The sequence below is a fragment of the Dipodomys spectabilis genome, unplaced genomic scaffold (assembly GCF_019054845.1).
Source record: "Dipodomys spectabilis isolate Male_0828 unplaced genomic scaffold, ASM1905484v1 ptg000329l, whole genome shotgun sequence".
NCBI classification, from domain to species: domain Eukaryota; kingdom Metazoa; phylum Chordata; class Mammalia; order Rodentia; family Heteromyidae; genus Dipodomys; species Dipodomys spectabilis.
The window spans coordinates 5,523,663-5,545,821 of NW_024871006.1; the positions used below are offsets into that span (position 1 = coordinate 5,523,663).

General features: G+C 51.1%; 3 protein-coding genes across 9 annotated transcripts; 1 reads left to right on the plus strand and 2 right to left on the minus strand.

Annotated features, from left to right (window-relative positions):
* Nucleotides 1–7,300: 7,300 nt before the first annotated feature.
* On the minus strand, nucleotides 7,301–12,712 carry Jmjd6 (jumonji domain containing 6, arginine demethylase and lysine hydroxylase). 3 transcript variants are annotated; one of them, XM_042702649.1, is made up of 7 exons: nucleotides 12,328–12,712; nucleotides 11,565–11,953; nucleotides 10,743–11,029; nucleotides 9,904–10,001; nucleotides 9,345–9,433; nucleotides 8,293–8,431; nucleotides 7,301–7,658 (listed from the first exon to the last, which is right to left on the minus strand). In XM_042702649.1, exons 1-7 carry the CDS (start codon nucleotides 12,454–12,456, stop codon nucleotides 7,527–7,529), a joined length of 1,263 nt encoding a protein of 420 aa, XP_042558583.1. In that variant the 5' UTR covers nucleotides 12,457–12,712; the 3' UTR covers nucleotides 7,301–7,526. The 3 variants fall into 3 exon arrangements, with proteins under 3 accessions (XP_042558583.1, XP_042558581.1, XP_042558582.1); XM_042702647.1 differs by lacking the exon at nucleotides 9,345–9,433 and having other exon boundaries at nucleotides 9,866–10,001; XM_042702648.1 differs by lacking the exon at nucleotides 7,301–7,658 and having other exon boundaries at nucleotides 8,312–8,431; nucleotides 9,345–9,438; nucleotides 9,866–10,001.
* A 387-nt stretch (nucleotides 12,713–13,099) lies between these two features.
* Mettl23 (methyltransferase like 23) lies at nucleotides 13,100–18,358 on the plus strand. 3 transcript variants are annotated; one of them, XM_042702652.1, is made up of 5 exons: nucleotides 13,100–13,160; nucleotides 15,196–15,300; nucleotides 17,350–17,587; nucleotides 17,868–17,952; nucleotides 18,047–18,358. In XM_042702652.1, the coding sequence occupies exons 2-5, from the start codon at nucleotides 15,217–15,219 to the stop codon at nucleotides 18,219–18,221; spliced, it is 582 nt and encodes a 193-aa protein (XP_042558586.1). In that variant the 5' UTR covers nucleotides 13,100–13,160; nucleotides 15,196–15,216; the 3' UTR covers nucleotides 18,222–18,358. The 3 variants fall into 3 exon arrangements, with proteins under 3 accessions (XP_042558586.1, XP_042558587.1, XP_042558588.1); XM_042702653.1 differs by lacking the exon at nucleotides 13,100–13,160 and adding an exon at nucleotides 13,255–13,391; XM_042702654.1 differs by lacking the exon at nucleotides 13,100–13,160 and having other exon boundaries at nucleotides 15,212–15,283.
* Nucleotides 18,359–18,633: 275 nt separating this feature from the next.
* On the minus strand, nucleotides 18,634–21,724 carry Srsf2 (serine and arginine rich splicing factor 2). Of its 3 annotated transcripts, none has more exons than XR_006151416.1 (4): nucleotides 21,155–21,705; nucleotides 20,645–20,955; nucleotides 20,324–20,427; nucleotides 18,634–19,668 (listed from the first exon to the last, which is right to left on the minus strand). XR_006151416.1 is itself a non-coding variant. In XM_042702650.1 (3 exons), the coding sequence occupies exons 1-2, from the start codon at nucleotides 21,514–21,516 to the stop codon at nucleotides 20,652–20,654; spliced, it is 666 nt and encodes a 221-aa protein (XP_042558584.1). In that variant the 5' UTR covers nucleotides 21,517–21,724; the 3' UTR covers nucleotides 18,634–19,668; nucleotides 20,645–20,651. The 3 variants fall into 3 exon arrangements, 1 of the variants encoding a protein (XP_042558584.1); XR_006151417.1 differs by lacking the exon at nucleotides 20,324–20,427 and having other exon boundaries at nucleotides 18,634–19,067; nucleotides 19,567–19,668; nucleotides 21,155–21,702; XM_042702650.1 differs by lacking the exon at nucleotides 20,324–20,427 and having other exon boundaries at nucleotides 21,155–21,724.
* Between the last annotated feature and the right edge of the window lie 435 nt (nucleotides 21,725–22,159).

Consider the following 22,159-nt stretch of genomic DNA (forward strand, 5'->3'; position numbering starts at 1 on the left):
ACCACGCCCACGGGCGGAGCCTGCCGCTCGCCCCGCCCCGAGGAGGGACTCAGAGGCTAGCCATTGAGACCCGGAACCTGGAGAAAGCACCGGAAGGCAACCTCGCGTGGGCTGGCCTGACGCGGTGGGCAGTGGGAGGATGTCACGGACGGACTGTCTTCAGCATCCGTCCAGCCCTGTAGTTAGTTCATCTCAGAGCCTTTCGGAAACAGGGGTGCCGGCTGGGGAAGGTTAGGAAACTGGCCTAGGAAGACTCCTCGCCTCCAGAGACAGGAAAACCTTAAGGAAGCCAGGTGACTGTGGGCAGTGTAACTGCTGCCTCAACCCTTAGCCTCCCCTCAAAGCCTTTTCCTGGAGGACCAAGACCCCTGACCTAGGCCGGTGAGCAACCCTTTCTGGATGGACCCAGTAGCCCCCAACACCCGCCTTGTCCCAGAGCTGCCCCTCCCTGCCCCCCCCCCCCCCTTTCTGGAAATCAGTTCCAGGTCCCCTGGGGTGAACACACGACTTCCCCTCCTGGAATGCGTGCAGAAAGCTGTTGTAGGTTCTCTAGATCCTCCCAGGGCTGCTGCTGAATAGTGGGTCACAGATAAACTTGCTGCAACCCAACAGCCAACTCCTTACAACTCCTCATGCTCCCTTCAGTTACTGGAAATAAACACTGGGCTGGAAGTTTGTCAGCCACCAGGAGGAGGGCTCAGGTCAGGAATGGTGCTGCTAGTCCAGCTACTGGGGATTTCTTGAGCCCAGGAATTCGAGACCAGCCTGGGCAGCATAGTGAGACTTCCAATACAAGAAGTAAATTCATTAATTAAAAAAAACAAAAAAGTTCAGTTTACTTAGCGTGCACTTAAAACTGTCATAGGATGTAAATGTGATACTAAAGTACTTCTTTTTCTTTTGCATTGCTGAGGATAGGACTCAAGACAATGCTAGGCAAGTACTCTACTCTTGCAGGGTGGGGAAACTTTTTCTGCCCAGGGCCTTTTGGAGACTTGTAAGAACACTTTCTGTGTGTGTGTGTGTATGCGTATGCGCGCGCCAGCCCTGGGGTTTGAACTCAGGCCTTGGTGCGGTCCCTGGGCTTCTTTTGCTCAAGGCTAGTTCTCTACCACTTAAGCCACAGCTCTACTTCTGGCTTTTTGGTAGTTTACTGGAGGTAAGAGTCTCTTGCACTAAGCCGGGCGCTGGTGGCTCACGCCTGTAATCCTAGCTACTCAGGAGGCTGAGATCTGAGGATCACGGTTCAAAGCCAGCCCGGGCAAGAGAGACTGTGAGACTCCTATCTCCAATAAACCACCAGAAAACCGGAAGTGGCGTAGCTCAAGTGGTAGAGCGCTCGCCTTGAGCTGAGGGACAGCGCCCAGGCCCAGAGTTCAAGCCCCACGACCGACAAAAAAAAAAAGTCTCATGCACTTTCCTGCCTGGGCCTCAGATCCGAGCCTCCTGAGTAGCTAGGATTACAGGTGTGAGCCACCAGTGTCCCGCCTACAGATTTCCTTCTAGTGGTCAATGACAAAGAAGGCACCCATTATACAGAGCAGGATGGTACTGTCTCTAGGCTGCTGGCTTTTGGCTTCTAGGGAACGCTGGCTAGAGTATGGACACTATTTTAGTCCTTGTCTCCATGTTTTATTAAAGTATACTTTTAAGAGACCTTGTTTTGCAGACAAACATTTTCTTGACTTTCAAATGAATAGGAAAAGAAAACAAGAATGAAACAATGCAACACGGCCAAATCCAGTTGCTTTATTCAAAATGAACGTTTTATCCACATAAAAGTTAAAAATACCAGCCCAATGGCAGACTCCTCAGAGGTGGGAGGGAACAGAACCCCAAGACTGCTCAGTGGTCTGACAACTACTGGAGGCCTGGGTGCTCTGGGGCAGCCCAGTTCTTCTGTGGTGACCAGTGCCGTCACCAGGGAGACGGCAACTAGGCTGGGAAGAGGGGCATGGGACTGGGCATTCTTTGAGTGAATAATGAGACATATTGAAAGTGGGCCTAGCCACTTTCACCTAGCCTTACTAAAAACTACCATTTTTATCAAAACCCAAGCAGGGCAGGCAAGCAGAAGCAGCCAGCCTCCACTTGAACCCATGACAGTACCAGTACATACATCAAAACAACTTCTCTGTGGGAATGCTACATCTAAAGAACCTATGGCTGTGTCCTCGAACACCTACTTCCTAGACACCTCTTACAACACACTGCAGCATCCTACTCCATCCCATCCTCTGAAGTCCAAGCTCCAAACACCAGCACCAACCACATACTGTCGCATTCTTTTTTGTTGTTGTTGGTTGTGGGGCTTGAACTTTGAGCCTGGGTGCTGTCCCTCAATTCTTCAGCTCAAGGCAAGTGCTATACTACTTGAGCCACAGTGCCACTCCCAGTTTTCTGAGTGGTTTATTGGAGGTAAGAGTCTTGTGGACTTTCCTGCCTGGGCTGGCTTTGAACCGTGATCCTCAGATCTCAGCTTCCTGAGTAGTTATGATGACAGGCTTGAGCCACTGGTGCCAGGCTGATGCCACATTCTTATCCTACAAAACATGACAACATTCCTTGATTCCTTCCTGAAGAGCTAACACATGCATGTGGTTGGGGACCGTACTTGGTTTTCTGGCTGTGGAAGTGCACACACCAAGTCTCAAACCTGACCTGCTGAGCTTGGGACAATGGGACACTTACTGTCCACCAAGCTCTACCAGATCAGGGGCCTGGGCTTGTCCCTGCCCCAACCCCAGCACTGGCCCTAGTACTCTGCTGAGCTGCAATTACTAAGGAGGCGGTTCCAAGATGAGGTAAGACGTGGATAATACTCTGCACAGTGGCTCTCCCTGAAGGGTGCCCCAGTATCTCGGGCTTGCAAGCTGCACAGGTGCCTGCAACTATGCTACTGGCTTGGGCCTCAGGGTGAGTGATCAGGGTGGCTCCTAAAGGTCTTGGGCCCCTCTTCTTCCCATCAGATTGCCTCCCCAGGACTCAGCTCTCTGGTTTGATAGAACCAGTTGCCCTAAGAAATAGTCTAAGGCTGCCTCCTTCCCTCTCCTATGACTGCCACCACTAGAAGGAGCTCAAGCCAGGTGTGAGGAATGACAGATTAACTCCCCAATGGGAGCCATGTCCTTGGTTCCACTTCTACCTCGTCCTGATCACCTGGTCACCACTCCAACCCTTCATCACACATAGAGCCCCACCTTGTCTCCATTCTACTTCCATAATGGAGTGGTTGCCCACAGGAACAGTAAGGCCCTCAAGAGGCAAAAGCCACTGGCAGCAGGGAATCTAAATGACAGACACTGCAGGACAGATGACCGAGGCTGATGGGTGAGCCAGAGGCCAGGAAGCACCCCTGGGATCTGAAGAGGTGGGATGCTGATCTTTCAACTTCTGATTCCTGCTCTGCCACCCAGGTCATGGCATCACACCCCCTGCTGACAAAAAGCTTCTTTTAAAAAAACAAACCCCAAACCTGTTTTAAGCTCACTGTGTGGTCCTGGCTATGAACTGCTAAGCTCAAGTGACCCTCCTGCCTCCATCTCCCAGCAGGGGTGGACCACTGTGCCCAGCTTGTTTCTGGTTAAGCCTGAAAATGGACAGTTGGTGAGGGGCAGCGAGCCAGGCCAGCAGCTATACTAGGGGAGAAATGCTTTCAGATGGCAAGTCATTTAAAAAGCAGGAGGAGGAAGAACACAATCCAGTCTTCTCTAACCACACCTATGCACTTTCTGGCCCACGGGGGGACAGCAGGCCCTGTTTCTGGGAGCCAGGACAGCACTGCCTCTGTGAAAGGGAGAGGGTCTCCACCAGCCAGCCGCACAACTGGGTTGGAGTTTCATGGGGCAGAAACTAGAACTACCACCACCAAGGACCAGCTTCCTAGAGTAAGGCCAGTGCCAGGACACAATGACCCATCCGCCAGAAACTGAACACCCAGCAAAGACCTGGAGCCTGCTGGACATTCCCAAGTTGGGATGGAGAAGCAGCACTGTGCCCACCCAACACATCTGCAGATGCTCCTGACACCTTCAAGTGTGGCCTTGAGTCTCCCTCATCAATTTGAATTTAGTGACAGCTTAAGGCAAGCAGGTGAATTCAGAGAGCAAGAGAGGAAACCTGTTGGTCATCCCAGAGTCTAGCAAGGCTGTTCAGAAGTGAGCCCTGGTGGCTTATGCCTATAAATCTAAATACTCTGGAGGCTGAGATCTGAGGTTTGTAATTTGAGGTCAGCAAGAAAGTCTGTGAGACTCATCTCCAATGAACAACTTCCCCCCACCCTCCCCAAAAAAGTGGCACTGTACTAGCCAGAAGTGGTAGAGGACTAGCCTTGAGTGAGAAACCTAAGAGACACTTCCCAGGCCCTGAATTCAAGCCCTGGTACTGGGAAAAACAAACCAACACCAATCCACAAATCCTGCAGACCAAAGGCACTATCTCTGAATTCTTCTCTGTGGTCACCCGCCTGCCTGACTGAAGGTCAAATACTTGGGGACACTAGGTACCAGGTCCCTATGCGTGAATCCTGTGTGGGACAGAACGAAACCTGTCTCCTAGAACCTTCACCCAACTCAAGCTGAGGCAATGAGATAAATGTACTGAACACCTTCCTCACCACCCCACTTGGCTTTCCTCCCATAGTACTGGGGTTTGAACTCATGACCTGTGCTTGCTAGGCTATCACTTGCCATACCTATCCCATTTGGTACACAAAGACCACAATGTCTTATCTGCTGTCCTCCCCCCCCCCCGCCCCCCCCTTCAAAACAAACAAACAGCCTTGAGGTTTCACAGCCACTCTGGAGAAAGATGAGATGAGAACCTGACAGTTCTGAGCAATAAGGCGAGGTGCTGGGCACACAGCTAGGTCACTACCTCCAGTGCAGCTTTGGGCAACCGGTGCTATCCAGGAGGGCAAGAGTACTCCTTACAAGACTGTCCATGCACAGATCAGAGCCACTCACTACCCTGGTCTTGACTTGGATATGGTCAGCTGATCCTTACCACTACAGTGGGAATGACTCAGAGACCCTCCAGGCTCATGATCAACCAGTGCCAAATCTTAGCCCAAATCACATGACCCTTGGTGTTTCACTGAGCCTAGCTGAGCTTCAGAATCTAGAATCAGAATCAGAATGAAGCAGTAGGACTAGCTCGGCCTCCACAAGTGTCCCTAATCCAGCCAAGGAAAGCACAACTACCTGGCATCAGCATGTAGATGGCACAGACCCAAAGCTGGACAGCATCACTGAAAGCAGTCCCTGATGTCACTTAAAAAAGATGGTCAGGATTTCTCCAAGCCAACCAGGATTCAAACAAATTAAAAAACAAGAGGAGACACTTAAGCAGGGATGAGGAAAGAAAGCTAAGGCTGAGAAAGGCCTATCCTAGATACAAGCTCCCTTACTCAAGACATCTGACTTTCCCTATGGAGTTCCAGCCAGACTAAATTCAGAAAAGGTGAGAGAAAGGAACATGGGCCTGGACTTTCATGATACATATAAGAAGCCGCTCAGCTGCTCAGAGATAAAAGCCATACCAACAGTATCGCCAAACTCCAGCATTTTATTGTATTCTCACAACTTCACTTTTTTTTTTTTTTTTGCTAGTCCTGGGGCTTGAACTCAGGGCCTGGGCACTGTCCCTGAGCTTCTTTTGCTCAAGGCTAGCACTCTACCACTTGAACCACAGCACCACTTCCAGCCTTTTCTGTGTATGTGGTACTGAGAAATCAAACCCAGTGCTTCATGCATGCTAGGCAAACACTCTACCACTGAGCCACATTCTTAGCCCCAACTTCACTTTTTCTGGGGGGAAGGGGAAGGGGCTGAGGTCTGAATTCAGGGCCTTGAGCCATGCCTCCAGCTCTTTTTGCCTTAGGATTTTGTTCTTTTGTCTAGGACCTGCCTAGACTGTGGTTCTCCTAAGCCAAGCCTCTCTCATAGATGGGATGACAGGTGTATGCCACCATGACTGGCTGACTTTGTTGAGATGAGATCTTACTAACTTTTGCCCAGGCTGGCTGTAAACCATGATCCTCCTGATCTTGCTTCCCCAATAGCTAGAACTATAGGTATAAGCCACCAGGCCCATCCCACAACCTCATTTCTTAATATCTCTATCAGTGCACTGAGCAAAAACTTCTTTGTGCGATGAATATTTCACTGTGGGACTGCTGTCACATCAGGGGCAGGGAATGGCCAAGACTCTTTTAATGTACTTAGATACAATCTAGCTTGTTTCATAAAAGACTTTTTTTTTGTTGTTGTTGGTCATGGGGCTTGAACTCTGGGCCTGGGCGCTGTCCCTCAGCTCTTCAGCTCAAGGCAAGCACTCTACCACTTGAGCTACAGCGCCACTTCCGGCTTTCTGGTGGTTTATTGGAGATAGGAGTCTCACGGTCTCTCCTGCCTGGGCTGGCTTTGAACTGCGATCCTCAGATCTCAGCCTCCTGAGTAGCTAGGATTATAGGCGTGAGCCACCAGTGCCTGGCAAAGACTATTTTAAAGACATGATTAAGATATGATTGTGCTGGTGCCTGAGGCTCAAGCCTGTAATCCTAGCTACTCAGGAGGCTGAGATTAGATTAGGGATCAAAGCCAGCCTGGGCAGGAAAGTCTATGAGACTCCAATAAACCACTAGAAAACTGGAAGTGGAGCTGTGGCTCAAGTGGTAGAGTGCTCACCTTGAGCTGAAGAGCTGAGGGACAGCGCCCAGGCCCAGAGTTAAAGCTCCCAGGACAGACCAAAAAGACAAAGATGTGATTCAGATTAAGAGCCTTAGGAGCTAATCGTAGTAATGCATACCTGTAATTCTACTACTGGGAGGCTGAAGCAGGAGTTTAGGCCCAGTCTGGACTACAAAGTGAGATCGTATTAAAAAAAAAAAAAGTTTCAGAAGAAAAAAAAAAAAGACTAGCAAGGAAGAGCTCCTATGCCTAATGCCTGTAATCTTTGCTATTCAGGAGACTGAGATCTGAGGATTGCAGTTTGAAGCTAGCCAAGACAGGAAAGTCCATGTGACTCTATCTGTGGTAGAGCACCAACCACCCTCCAGTAAAAAAGCTAAGCCCCGAGTTCAAGCCCTAGTACCAGTGTGCACGCACGCGCACACACACACAGAGAAGCTTTTTGCTGCTGTCCAGTTTGGATGAGCACCCAAAGTAACCAGGTCAGATGAGAGAAGGGTAAGAGGCCTTGTTCAGGATCCTCAGGTGCCAGAGGCTGTTCTGATATTCCCCTTCCCACTCTAGGGGCACCAGGGAGGCTCCATACTCCCAAAGGAAAACTGACCAAGATGTAAAATGGATTTGCTTTTATTAAATAGGTAAAGGGTCTCAATGGCACCACCCACATGATCTTGCCTTTATGACAGAGAACAAACCGTGGCAGCAGATGCTGTGGGGCTTCCTACTCCAAGATCCTCCTCATCCTCCGGCTCGTGGCAGCCCTCCTCTGTGTGCCAGGCTGCCCTCCCCAGGTCCTGCCCCTCTGAGTGTGTCCTCTCCACCAGCAGCTGGGCGTGGTCACCTGGAGGAGCTGCGCTCTTTGCTCACACAGTCGTCGTGCGAGGTGGTGTCCCCGTTGCCCACCACACTGCATGTCCTCCTCTTCTTCCTACGGTGCATCATCCCGTCGCCTTCAGACCCAGTCTCACCCTGGACACGAGGGAAAAAACAAGAATGGATGCAGCCCACTTCCCCACGCTGCGCCTGCTCTGGGGACAGCACCATCCTTCCTCCCAGAGCAGAGCTTCTGCCAGGGACCCTACTCACTCCCCGAGACGCCAGTGCCCCCCACTGCTCTCTCACAGACCCCACTGCCACCTCCCATTTGGCATTCTGTAAGTGCAATATGGGCTCCGTACCACCACCACAGAGCAGAGCTGATGTGTCCAAAGTCAGCCTTGCCACAGAAGAGCAAACTGACGTGTAAGAGCCAATGACCACATCTGCTTAGGCTGCACGACTCTCCCACCAGCACTGATGGTGGCTAATAAAGCAAGCCATGGGAACTGTGCTGTGTCCAGGGCACAGGCTGAGGTCAGACTGCTGTGAGTCTTGGCCTGTCACTGTCCTCTGCTAGCTGTATGATCTCAGGCCATTTAGGTCACAACCTTCCCAATGACTATACATGTCAATAACTGCAGTATTGAACAATTCACCAATGCTAAAAGCTGCAAAAGGGGCAGAAGTCCCCCTGGACAGTGATGGTGGCGCCGGTAGCCCTTGAGGGAAGGACTGGGATGGAAAGCTCATGTCTAAGGCCTAGAACAGGCAGGCTGGGCCTCACCTCTGAGTCTGAGTCGGATGAGCTAGAGCTGGAGGAGCTGGAGGAGTCACTGGAGCTGTCAGAGGCAATCCCTGTAGATTCCTGGAGGTCAACTGCATCAGCCAGGACTGCCAGCTCAGGGTGCTCCTGTTTCAAGATCCTGCAGGGTAAGAGATGGAGTTGTTTTCAGTGCAAGGATGGGCAGTGCCGCTGCACTCGGGAGAGTCAATATGGAGGCCTGCATCCACTAAGAAAGAACCAGCTTCTAGCTCATCCAGAGGTAGAGACTTGGCCCACACTAAACCCCATGCTGGGAACAATCCCTCCCAGCCCAGTTTCCTGAAGGAAAACTACAATCAGTTTCCCATTGCCTGTGCCGAAGGCAACTTTCCCTTGAGTTAGTCTTCATTTTTTTTTCCCCTTAGGAAAGCTGTTCCTATACCCAGTTTTGTTCCCTAAACATTTTCTGGCCTTTTTTTTTTTGTGGCAATACTCAGTCTTGAACTCAGGGCCTGGGCGCTGTCCCTGAATTTTTTTGCTCAAGGCTAGCGCTCTACCACTTCAGCCACACCTCCACTTCTGGCTTTTTGATGGAGACAAGAGTCTTATAGACTTTCCTGCCTGGGCTGGCTTCATACCTTGACTCTTATTTCTCAACTTCCTGAATAGCTACAATTATATATATAAGCCAACAGTGCCCAGCAGGCTGAGTTTTAAAAAACAAAACAAAACAGAATAAAACAAAACAGTCTTTCTGCAATGCAGCACTGATGCAGGAGCAGGACTTGGGTAGATTCTACTTGTAAGAGCAGAAACATGAGGTCGCACAAAAAGACCATGCCCCTCACCTGGCAGAGGAGCTGAACTAACCAGAGCAGCAGCCCTGCCTGGCATCTACTGCAGACAGTGGCCAAGGATCTGCTGTGGAGCGACCTTACCACAGGACACAGTGGCCTAGGGGCACAGTGAGTGGGCTTCAAGTGCCCAGAATCCGGGGGAACAGAAGCCACCACCCTTGCTGGCGCTCTCAGCAGGGAGGCGGAGTACTGATAGAGCCAGGATCCCTCTCTTACCCCGAGAGCTGGTCCCTCCAGGTCAGGGTTGGGACACAGTGGCACGGGGTGGCTGGGGGTGGCTTGCACTGCCGCTGCCCGTGCTGTATCTGGTCTGTGGATAAAAGGAGGCGCTAAGTCTCCAGGGGAGTCACCTCACAAGAACTGAAGGTAACAAGTGCAAATGGGGTAAGAAAAAGAAATACCAAACCAAGCCTACACAAAAGAGCTTCTTTTGCTAGTATTAGCTCTGAAAAACAAAAGAAAAAGAAAACGAAACAGAAACCACCCAGTCAGGAGCCTTCTGAGTGGCCTTGGGTCAAACAGGCAGAGCCTTACCCTGCCGTCTAAGGCTACCAACCCCCGACAGCAGGCTCTTCCTAGGGCCATCTGGGTTATCCACAGGTTGAGACAGAAGCCCCGTTCACTTTCCCCAGGCCTCTCTAAACTCAATCGGCACTTAGTATTGCAGTGGTAGACTTATTTCATCTCTGGGGTAGGGATAGGAACACAGCAGAAGCAAGAAATAAAATGTCTCTCACCTATACCACTTCCTTGATAACTTTGGTCTCCCTCTTACCGTCTTGTGCCACACAACAGGGAAGTTGGTACTGCTGGCAAAATTCTGGGTGATGGCAATGGTAGTGTCGAGATTGAGGACAACATGCCACCAGCCCCCTGAAATCCAACAAATGCACAGTTCAGTGGGTGCTGGGCTTGGATGCCCTTACTGTATGATGTCCACTCCACACATCGGGGAGCTCAAAAATCACACAATTCGACTTATCTAATGCTTACATTACACTTCATCCAGAGACTGCAAAAGGGCAGAGCCACCCTTTCTAGGGCTGCTTTCCTGTTAAAAGGCACAGCTGAGCAACTGTGACAGACTATTTGGCTCACAAGACCTAAAATGTTTAACTTCTGGCCTTTTACAGAAACAACCTGTTGACCCCTTGGTAATCGAATGCTGTGACCAAAACTGGAAAAAAAAAAAAAAGGTCTGCAACTTCTAGGACACCTACTGTAAATCCCACGCTGCTCCCCCTACCAAAGTGAGTGCAGTCAGCTAGCATGGGATTCCCACTCTACTGGGCAAGCACCACACTACATATAATCACAAACCCAACTTACAGAACTAGGTACCAACTACTACAGTAGGAAAGGATACCAGGCAACTATCAGGAACAGACACATGCAGTGTAGAGAAAAGCTCCCTCTACACTTGAGATGCAGTTACCTAGTACCCCTACCATGAGCCAGTGCTCACACAGGCCCTAGTGCAAACCTTTTGCACACATGTGCACTCTAAATAATTCCACTCCAAAATGACAAAACAAATTACTATAATCAAAGAAACGACTTGGGGTGAGGGTGGGGCTCAGGAAGGATACTGACTTCCTTCCAGTTCATGTGTACCTGGCACAAAGACAGTCTCTCCTGGTTTTTGTAAGATTTCCAGGGGTTTGAATTCAGGTGGCCAGGTTGGAAGCTGAGTCCGGGGATAAATAACATTAAACCAGGTAATTGCTTCATCTTGTTGGTTCCCTCCTTCCTCTCGAGTCACCTTGATGAGTTCTCGAGGAGTGCTTGTAGGAAACAGGCACCAGCGCTTGTGGCCCTGAACCAAGGCATTCCAGGCGCTGGTTCCCAGAGGGTCAATGTGAATCCCGGTTCCAGAACGTGGTGGCCCCATCACAAACCACCTAGAAAATGGAAAACACCCAAGAAGACAATTTGACAACATATATATGGAAGTGTTAACCTTAAATTGCAAAAATCTCCCGTGTAGATCAATGGGTCACATTCTTTTTCTCTTTCTTGGTGCTAGTAATGGGGCTGAACTCAGGACCTCATGCTCTTTCTTAGCTTCTGCTTAAGGCTGGCACTCTACCACTTGTGCCACACTTCCACTTTTGGCTTTTTGCTAGACTGCCTAGGTTGGCTTCAAACCCCGATTTTTTTTATCTCAGCCTCCTGAGTAACTAGAATTACAAGTGTGAGCCATCAATGCCTTGTTTGTTAAGTTTTCAGTTTGACTGCATGTTTAAATTACCTGAGGAGCTCAGGAATCCTGATGTACAGATAGACCCTACTCCAATGATAAGGACGAATGTGATCATGGGCAGCCGGGAACAACTGCTGTTTTTTAAAGAGTATCAGCAGATAGAACTGAGGTGTGCAGAGATGCTATTTTTGATAAACCTGGTAACCTAACCACTGAGCTGTGGAACACTTTACCTGTAAGGGGGCCTGCGCTTCTCCCCTGCATATTGGAAAAGGTCATCGGTGAAAAACTTGGGCACCTTGTAGTCTTCCAAAAGTTTCCTTCTTTTGGGATGTTCACCATAGCTGCTGTCAAAGATGTAAAGGGGGCTGTCATCCCGCGTGCTCTCCATGTACTCAATGTAGTACTTCATCTTCATCTTCACGGAGTAGCCATCGTTATCCTCACCGCACTTGAACTTCTGGTTCCGGTATTTCCTTTTCAGGCGCTCCAGAGTCCATTTCTCTTGCGCAGACCAGCCCTCCTGGGCATTCAGCAGAACCACGGGCTTGTAAGGTTTTTCGTAGCGCTCCACAAATTCTCCCACCGACAACTGTAAGGCGTCGGCCCTTTCCACGTTATCCTAGGACAATTAGAAAAGATCGCGGCCGTTAAAAAAAAAAAAAAAAAAAGAGGAAGAAGTCCCGTGGCGGGCGTCCCCACCCAGGAGTAATGAACACTGACACGTCTCGACGACGAACCACAGCCTGGCTTCTGCAGGGGGGGGGCGGAGGAGGGAGCCCCACGTGCGCCCGAGCACGTCGCACCCACAGCCGTCCGTCGGGGGAGGCGTGAGGTTCGCGAGTCCCACTTCGGGGCTCTGACAGCCCGGTCTCCCGCCGCCCCCCGTGGGTCAGGGGCCTCTCTGGGCGGGAGGCGGCGGGCCCCAAGCTCGCCGAGCCCCGGCTCCCCCGCGCCCCCCGGCCCCGGCCCCGGCCCCGGCCCCGGCCCCCTCACCGCCACGGCCGCCGGGCTCAGCGGGAAGCTCTCGTAGTAGTTGTGCCGCGTCCAGTCCAGCGAGTCCTTGAGCTCGGGCCGGGCGCTGCGCTTGGCCTCGCGGATGCGCTTCTTGCTCTTGTGGTTCATCCTGCCGAGTGGCCGGCGGCCTCCCCCGCGGTCTCGGCGCCGCTCGCTCCCCGCCGCGAACGCGCCCTCCGTGGCCCCGGGGCGGCGGCGACACCCAAACGCCCTGCGATCCGGCCCGGCGCCTTTAAAGCCGCCTTCCAGAAAATTCACTCTCCAGACACCTCCCGAGCTTCGGGTTGGGCGAGAGGCAGTCGTCCTCCCCGCCCCGTCGCCTCTCGCGGTCCGCCATTGGCTTCGTCGTCTGCAGAGCCCGCCCTCACGCGCGCTGGGAGGGCGCCATGATGGGAAGGTCGCGCCCTCCTGGTTAGCGACGCCGCCCGGCCTCTCCCTGCTGCGGCGTGCACACCACTTCCGGCAGCACGTCGCCTCCCTACGGTCCGCTTCCGGCTAGGCGCCTCAGCCTGGTAGCACCGCCGCCCGCCTCTCCCGGCTGCGGCGTGCTCGCCACTTCCGGTCTCACGTCACCTGCCTTCTGCCCGCTTCCGGTAAGGCGCCATGATGGGAAGGTCGCTCCAGTCGCTGCTGCCCTGCCTCTCCCCGCTGAGGCGTGCGCACCACTTCCGGCTGCTTGTCTCCTCCTCGGCATCCGCTTCCGGTCGGGTCTCTGGCGCGATCTTGTATTGTGTGTCTCTCGATCCCGCTCTTCTTTGCCTGGTCGTCACCCGGAGAGTCCAGGAACGGAGGGAAGCCCGTCTTGCCCCGTGGTAGCGGCCAGGCGGGGCGGGGCGGGAGGCCACGTGGCGCCCGGGCCGCGGAGACGCGCCGTGCGCCGCGCGCAGCCTGGCAGCCCGGCGTCCTGTGCCGCCGCCCTGTGCTCGCCGTCGGTGGGCGAGCGCGGGGTCGGAGGGCGTGCGGCCTGGGCCCGGCGCTTTCGGTTCACGGAAGCGCCGGGCCCCGGAGCTGAGGGGGCTGTGCTGGAGGTCCGCGTCCCGCAGGTGCGTGCAGCGGCACCCGCGGGGTGGGGGCTCCGGGTCCCGCGGAGAGAGGCGTCGACCCGGGCCCGGGTCTGTGCGGATTCGCTGGGGGTAGTGTGTGTGTGTGTGTGTGTGTGTGTGCGTGCGTGTGCGCGCGTGCGCCTGCGTGTGTGTAGAGGGGAGGACTTCTGCTTTAGATTGGCTGGAGGAGCAAAAGGTTGGGGACTGTGCTAAAAAGGATTCAACACACTGGCCATTTCCTGCCCAAGTATCTCTCTAGGTCCCTATTGTTTACCTTGGTGTTGTGGTAAAGCTGAATCAGTTCTTCTTCTGCGCGCGCTGGGGATGGAACCCAGGACTCGGGAATGCTGGGCCAAAGCTGCACTATTGAGCTACATCCCAGCCCCATACGTCTCACTTCTCTATATAAGTTTTGAGACTAGGCCTTCCAACCCACCGTGCATGGCTTCCTCTGAACCCAGAGCTTCCTCAGCTCTCTGAATAAAAATAAACGTGCCGTTCATCTGTTTTTGCAAAGCACTTTCGCATTCTGGTGTTGGAGTACTAACACCTCCCTTATAAACACATGTCAAAACAGGAAGAAACAGCTTGGGAGAAGTTAGGTGGAATAAGCTGGGGTTTGGTTGGTGGCTCACTCCGGCAGTCCTAGATGAGGATAGCAGTTCAGGGCTAACTTTGGCAGATGTTTGTGAGACTCCTCAAGAGTTGGCTGTGGTCTGGGTTAGAATCTGGCCCATAACATACTTTGAGCCTGTAGAGAGAGACTTGACCTCAAAAATAACCTGCAAATCCTAGCAAGGGTGGTTCATGCCCATAATCCTAGCTACTGAGGAGGCTGGGGTCCAAGGATCATGGTTCAAAGCTAGCCCAAGCAGGAAAGTCCATGAGACTCTGATCTCCAATTAACTACCAACACACACTCCCCCTCCCAAAAGAAAAAAAAAATATGTAGAGCTGTGGCTAAAGTGTTAGTGTGCTCTCCTTGAGCAAAAATAAAGCTCAGGAAAAGCACCCAGACCCTGAGTTCAAGCTCCAGGACTGTCACAAGATAAAACTGAAAAGCCACTACTGGAGGCATGGCTCATTGGTAAGAATGCTTAACAAGCTTGAGGTCCTTAGTTCAAACCCTAGTACTACCAAGAAAAGGTGGGGAGGCTGGGAAGGTGGCTCAAGTGGTACAGTGCTTGCCTTGCATGCATGAGGCCCTGGGTTTGATTCCTCAGCACCACATAAACAGAAAAGGCCGGAAGTGGCGCTGTGGCCCAAGTGGTAGAGTGCTTGCCTTGACCTGAAGAGCTGAGGGACGGACGGCACTCAGGCTGAGTTCAGGCCCCACAACCGACCAAAAAAAAAAAAAAAAGCCTTGCAACCACCCCCGCCTACCTTTGCTTTACTGTTAGTAGTATTTCCCATCCCCAGTTATAATGGTCCCTGATTAAGGGGTTGGGGATGCATAGTGGTGAATGCTTTCAGTCAGCACTCTGGAGGCTGAGATCTAAGGACCACAGTTGAAAGTCAGCCTAGGCAGGAAATTCCATGAGTCTTATCTCCAATTAACCATCAGAAAACTGGAAATGGTGCTGTGACTCAAAGTAGTAGAGTGCTAGCCTTGAGCAAAAAAGCTTAGGGACAACAGCTAAGCCCTGAGTTCAACCCCCATGACTGACCAAAAAAAAAAAAAACCCTATAGAATGAGTCAAATGAGTGTTGCAGAGTGTACTTTATCATATGGCGTTATGGTTTTATATCCCCAAAGGTTGTGAACCAGAAAGCAAAAGCCTGACACTCAACATGTTCTTTCCAGGTCCTGCATCTGCAGTATGGAATGTACATCTGGCCCTGTGCTGTGGTCCTGGCCCAGTACCTATGGTTTCACAGAAGATCTCTGCCTGGCAAGGCTGTCTTAGAGGTACATGGCTCCTGAAGTTTCCAAAATCCTAGGTTATATTGAGATTTCTGTCTACTTGATTGTTACTAGCCTTTGTTAAAGTATTTGAAAGTCAGGAGCAGTGTGGCTGACAACTTGAAAGGTCCCAGTTATGAAAGCTTTTTTAAACATCTTTAGAGTGTTAATTCATGTGACAGACCATTAAATGATTTATAAAGCCTGGAAATAGTTACTAGTAGGCCCTTTACAAGTTGATTGGTCCTACCCTAACAGTATGTGCTGGTCTCCCTTTGTAGTCTAGGCTGACCTGGAATTGGCTGTTTTCCTGCCTCAGCCTCCTGAGTGCTAGGATTACAAATGTGTATCACCACATGTTTGTTTTTGACAGTTGTGGGGCTTCAACTCTGGGCCTGGGCACTGTGCTTGAGCTCTTCAGCTCAAGGCAAGCACTCTACCCACTTGAGCCACAGCACCACTTCCAGTGTAGTGCTTAGGAATCAAACCCAGGGCCCTCATGATGCAAGGCAAGCACTCTATCACTGAGCCACCTTCCCAGCCCCATAGCAACAGTTTTTAAGGCTGCGTCTAGGTGGCTTGCTGGGTCACCCAGCTCTACTAGGATACTTGAAGTGTTTTTCACGTTTCAAAAAAGGACAAATTTGACAGCTTACCAACAAATTTCTCAAGAGTTTTGGGTAGCCAGGAAGCCAAGGCCTTTGCCCTCCTCTCCCAGTCATCACACTGATGTTTTAAGTTTTCGAAGCCAGTCTGGGAAGGTGGTTCAGCCATAGAGTGCTTGCCTAGCATGCATGAAGCCCTGGGTTCCATTCCTCAACACCACATACACAGGAAAAGCTAGAAGTGGTGCTGTGGCTCAAGTGGTAGAGTGCTAGCTTTGAGCAAGAGCAGCTCAGGGACAGTGCCCAGGCCGAGTTCAAGCCAAGCCCCAGGACTGGCCAAAAAAGTTTTCAAAGCAATTTTTGGGTGGATATAAATATTGACCATAACATAGTCCAATCCACTTTTGGAAATGTTGAGATTAGCTTCAAAATGTTTCCCATTCTCTTAGCTGCTCACCACTCTACCTAGTTTGAGATTACTAATGCTGGAAAGTAAATCTTTGAGACAAGTCTTGCCTACTGTAGCCCAGACTGACCTTGAACTAGTGCTCTCTTTGCCTCTGCCTATACTATTTGGATCCTCATGTTTTGCTCAAATAAGTTTTAGGCACCTGTATTTATGAGCCCGTTCTTGGTATTCACCAGCATGTTTACAAAGGGCTTTATTTTCTAGGCTTTACTAGAAAATCTCCCTTAAGTTGGTGTGGTGGCAAACACCTGTAAACAGAGTACGCAGGAGCTGAGCAGGTTATATACTTGTCTCGTAGAACAAGGAAAAACAAGCCTTTTTGAGTAGAAAACTGCTATACATTGACCTACAGAATAGCAATTAATATTAGTAGTGACAACTCTAGCTGGCCGTGCATTCGGCCTGGATGCTGCCTGACCCTCTGTGCTCAAGGCTAGCTCTCTTATCACTTGAGCCACAGGACCACTTCTGGCTTTTTCTGAGCAATTTATTGGAGGTCTCACAACCTCTTCTGTGGCTGGCTTTGAACATCCATCCTCAAATGTCAACCTTCTTTGAGTAGCTACTATTACAGGTATGAGCAACTAGCACCCAGCTTTCCTGGTATCCTAAAGAATTCAAAGCTTCTTTTAATACTTGAGGACTGAAAATCATTATGGGAAGAAACAAGTGGATCAGTATCTTTACAGGCTTTAATTGCCCTACGCTGCAGAGTTAATGTGGAAGCTTGCCCGACAAGCACATATTAAATTGTACAGAGTAAAAGGTTTCACCACATATTACTTTATACTTCCTTGCCTTTTCCTCCTAAGACACTTCCCTAACATTGGTTTCTTTCTAGCCTAATCTTATAGTAGTGCTTTGCTTCATTAGGTTTAAAAATTACGAAGACAGATCATGGTTGAAAATGCAAATGATTATCCACCAAGCCTTCAAAATAGGATTCCAGTCTTTGAATGCCATCTTTCTATGTTTTACTAGATTGGAGCTGGAGTAAGCCTTCCAGGAATCGTGGCTGCAAAATGTGGTGCTGAAGTAATACTGTCTGACAGTTCAGAACTTCCTCACTGCCTGGAGATCTGTAAGCAAAGCTGTCAATTGAATAACCTGCCTCAGGTACAGGTCATAGGAGTGACATGGGGCCACATCTCTCCGGATCTTCTAGCCTTACCACCACAGGACCTTATTCTTGCATCTGATGTATTTTTTGAGCCAGAAGGTAAACTCTTGCTTTATGTGACCAGAGATGATAGAAAAGCCCACCTATAATCCTAGCCACTCAGGAGACACATCTGAGTATGGCAGTTCAAAGCCTGAGACTCATCTCCAGTTAAGTCACCAGAAAATTTGAAGTGGAGCTATGGCTTAGTTGTAGAGCACTGGCCTTGAGCAAAGAGCCAAGGACTCTTCTCACTCAGCAGAGTTAAAGCCCCACAACTAACCCTCCCCCCGGCCCCCCCCAGAGGGGGAAAAAAACCTAAAAGCTGTTTTCTCTTCAGATTTTGAGGACATCTTAACTACAGTGTACTTTTTAATGCAGAAGAACCCCAAGGTTCAATTGTGGTCAACATACCAGGTTAGAAGGTGAGTATTGAACGATCCTGGTTTATTCAAATTCACGGGCAGTTTTTCAAGGAAAACCAATGTTAAGTTTATGCACTAATTTATTTCTTCTAAGTGCTGACTGGTCACTTGAAGCTTTGCTCTACAAATGGGATATGAAATGTGTCCATATTCCCCTTGAGTCCTTTGGTGCAGACAAAGAAGAGATAGCTGAATCTGCCCTTCCAGGAAGACATACTGTTGAAATGCTGGTCATCTCCTTTGCAAGGGACAGCGTATTGAAATACTGATTAGCCTGGCCACTTCAGCTTCTCAAGCAAGTAACAGCCAGCATCAGCCAGATCTGCTGGCCTTAAGATTGTCACTTGTTACCTAGACTACACCCATAATCAGGAAACTAATAAAATTAAAATACTCATGAAGCTTAGATTTGGATTGCTTTTTCTTATGGTGTTGGTTGGGGTGGGTATTGAACCCTGGGACAGAGAATATATGCTAGGCAAGTTCAGCACTGAGCTCCATTCTCCACTGCTTATCTTTAGCCATGTGTAAATTTGAGGAAGTCAAAGGTTTTCACTCAGTACTGGAACTGCTAAAGCATCTTACTAACCTTTGTGCTGTATGCAAGGGCAGTGGCATCGACATCATAGGTCTGTGAAATAAGTGGGGAAGGAGGGAAGATCAAGACATTCTGAGAAAAGCTAACACCAAGAAAACATTTTAATTAAACTACAGAAACAATGGTCATAGTACAGAATATTCATAAGCAAAACGATACACCATATCAAGTACGTACAAAGTTACAAACCATTTGCTTCCTTAACATTTTCCATATTTTAAGTTTACACACAAGGATGACCAGATTTACCATTTTTGGGGGGGGAAAAGGGAAAAATGTATTTATCATCAGCTAGATGTGCTCACTGTATGCTCCGTTATTTATATGCAAGGCCCGGGTGACTGGAAGTGCAGTTGTCAGGCATTTTAATAAACTGGACAGCCCCATTTGTTTCTGCACGACAAGGCATCTTTACACAGGAGCAATCAGGAGAAAACAGGAAACAGCCAAGCACTCTGCACTGCAACACGCCACCTTAACAGCTAACCAGCATTACTCAACTGCTACACAACTGCGCCTAGTGCACAAAAATACATAAGAGAAGAGATTAGAATTGTGTTTGGTAAACAATCCTTTAAAAAAAAAATCTTCACCTGAAAAGTTTTTATGCCAATTTGGGTTCAGATTACCATTTAGATCTGAAGGTAAATAACACATATCAACAAATTTACACCAACTTTTGTAGGTTTTTAATTTTAAGGAATGAAGGCAATGTTGAGTCAATCTGTTGCCAGCTTTAGGCTGTGTGTAATGGCTGCACAGTTTCCTTTTATAAGTCAGGAGGCCACAAATTAGGTTACCAATCTGTTTAATTTCAAACAAAAAAAGTCAGCACTATATATGAACAAAATGAAATTTTACCTCAAATATCCAATCCAATAATGAAATCTGAAGTCGTTCACCTCACTAAATTACAAGAAATTTGAATAACAGCAACAAAATGGCACATAAAATGAATTTGCCACCTGAGGCAAAGATAAAACAAGTAAAAAGTTAGACAAATGTTACAAAATAACCTTTTCAATAGCCAGTTGCTTGTTCCAAGGACTCTTCCGTGGACCGATGGACTGAGTGTGGTCCTTTTCCCCCAAGTCCTGTTATGCTGCTTGCCGATCCATCTAGGTTTGAAAAGAAAAAGGTTTAGTTTACCCTCTACTACGACAAAGATACCAAAGTATATGTGGTTTCAGTTTCAGGCATGTACTTACTAAGGCTCTGGTGAAACAAGTAGGTACACTAAGGCTCCACCCAGCCATTATCACATTTTTTAAAAGGCCCAACTAGGACAATTTCAAAGGCTAAAATAACCAGCACTTGCAAGTTTGAATTGAGTTCTTGGCCAAATAACCAAGGTGAAAAAAGTTAGGGAGGGAGAAAAGGAAAAAAAAAAAAAAGGGTGGGTGGTGGAGGGAGGGAAAGGGAGCTGTATCAAAACAAAACAAAAATTTGAAATCAGAAAGTTATTCTAAGATAATTTTTTTTCAGATGAAACATCTGGCAATTGAAAATGTCTTTATCCGAGCTATTCAGGGCCCTTTCTTTTTTTTTTAAAAAACAGGACCAAACAATTTGAGAGTTAAAGACACACTATCCTTCTCCCACCCAGTGCAATACCTGTAAACTTTCTTTTGGGGTTCCAAAAGCTCTTTGCTTCCGTAATTGCAATTGGTTTGCCACATCCATTAGAGTTAGAAGTCCCAGTCAGTACAACAATAGTTGAACTGATCGTCTTTCTCTAAGAGGATAGTGCATCTTTAACGTGTAAAGACAAACCTGCTCCAATACACGCCCACAGAAACTGGTCCCTGGAGGATCAGCCATATCAGTTAAAATCTGCAATACTGGCCAATATTCTTTTATCAAACAGGAGACCGCAGCTTTAAAGGGGAAAATGCAGACGTTGGATAAAAACAGCAAGAAATAGTCATTTTCATTAAAAGGTCTCAAACAGTTCACGACACAGCCATTATCTAAGCTTTCCACATCCAGTGCAGACCCCTCTCTTCAGTCATCGCTCCCAAAGCCGAGTCACCTCGAGCCTCAGTCTCCCCACGCGGTGCGCACGCCCACTGCCGCCCCGCCCGCGGACATTACCATGTGCTCACGACGACACGGCGCCCTCTTCTTCCGGAGACTTGGGGGGGCTCTTGGACCGCGACCGCGACTTGGACTCCCTCTTGGACACGGGAGGCGGGCTCCGGGACCGGGACCGGGACCTCGACCGCGAGCGGGATCTGGAGACCGACGACGACTTGGACTTGGATCTTCGCGCAGATCGCGACTTGGAGGTCGAGCGCGAGCGGGATCGAGTGCGGGAGCGCGACTTGGAGCGGCTGTAGCGGGATCGGCTGCGGGACCGGGAGCGGCTCCGACTCCGGGATCGGCTGCGGCGGCGCCTCCGTGGGCTGCGGGCGGACGCCAGGCGCGCTGGTGAGCTGGGGTTCCCGCCGCCGCCCCGGCCCCGCCCGCCCCGCCGCCATTATCTCGCTGCCAGGCGCCATTTCCCTGGCCGCGAGGCGGGGTCTCGCGTGGCCCGGCCCGGCCTCCGCCCGGCCCCCACGTGCTCCGCCGACCTTTGTGCGCCCGGCCGCCCGCCCCGCTCACCTGCGGCTCCGCCGTCCGTAGCCGCCGCCGCCGTACCTGCGGGGCGGCGGGCCGCGGCGGCTGTGGTGCGAGTCGGGGGGGCGGCCGTAGCGCGCCATCTGCACCCGCAGCTCGCGGCCGTCCAGCACCGCCCCGTCCATGGCGTCCATGGCGTCCTCGGCGTCGCGCTTGTCGTGGAAGCGCACGAAGGCGAAGCCGCGGGACTCCTTGGTGTAGCGGTCCCGCGGGATGTACACGTCGCCGACGCGCCCGTACTTCTCGAAGACGCGCCGCAGGGTGTCGGGCGAGGTGCGGTAGGTCAGGTTGTCCACCTTGAGGGAGGTCATGCCCTCCACGTCGGGAGGCGGCCGGCCGTAGCTCATGGTGGCCGCGGCCCGGGGCCCCGCGAACTGGCGCCGCGACTAGGAGACCAACGCCCGAGCGGGCCCGCGCGCACCCCGGGAGCCGGGCGGGAGGCGCCGCGCCGCCTCGGTGGCGGTTACCGCCCGCGTGTGGCAGCGGGAAGGGCCCGACGCGGAAACGTGCGAGCACACGACTCCGGCGGCGCAGCGAGCCGAGCAGCAACTGAGCCGCGGCGCGCCCCGGCGCGCCTTTATAGCCTTCCCCAGAAAATGGCGCCCGCGCCACCCGGAAATGAATCCTCTGATTGGCTCGGCCCGCCCCGCCCGGTAACGTCTCTACCGCGCGCCCCGCCCCCCGCCCGACGCGCCTGCGCAGACCCCGGCGGGCGGGCCGAAAAGCGCGCAGTCACTGCTGACGGGAGGGGGAGCGGCGTGAGCGGGCAGTTGGAAAGCCCGCGAAACGCTCTTTCCGCCGGCGAGGTCGGGCGTGACCGCTCGGGCTGGAGGAAGGGGAGGCGCTCCCCACCCCCGGGTCCCGCCTTCTTCTCTTACCAATGCCCGTCCTCCACGCGTCTCTTCTCCGCCCGCAGCCCTGCCTCTGTTGGAGGCGTATCCCTGCCCCTATTTTCCCGTCCGTGTCCCTGGCCTCCTCGGACCCCGCCAC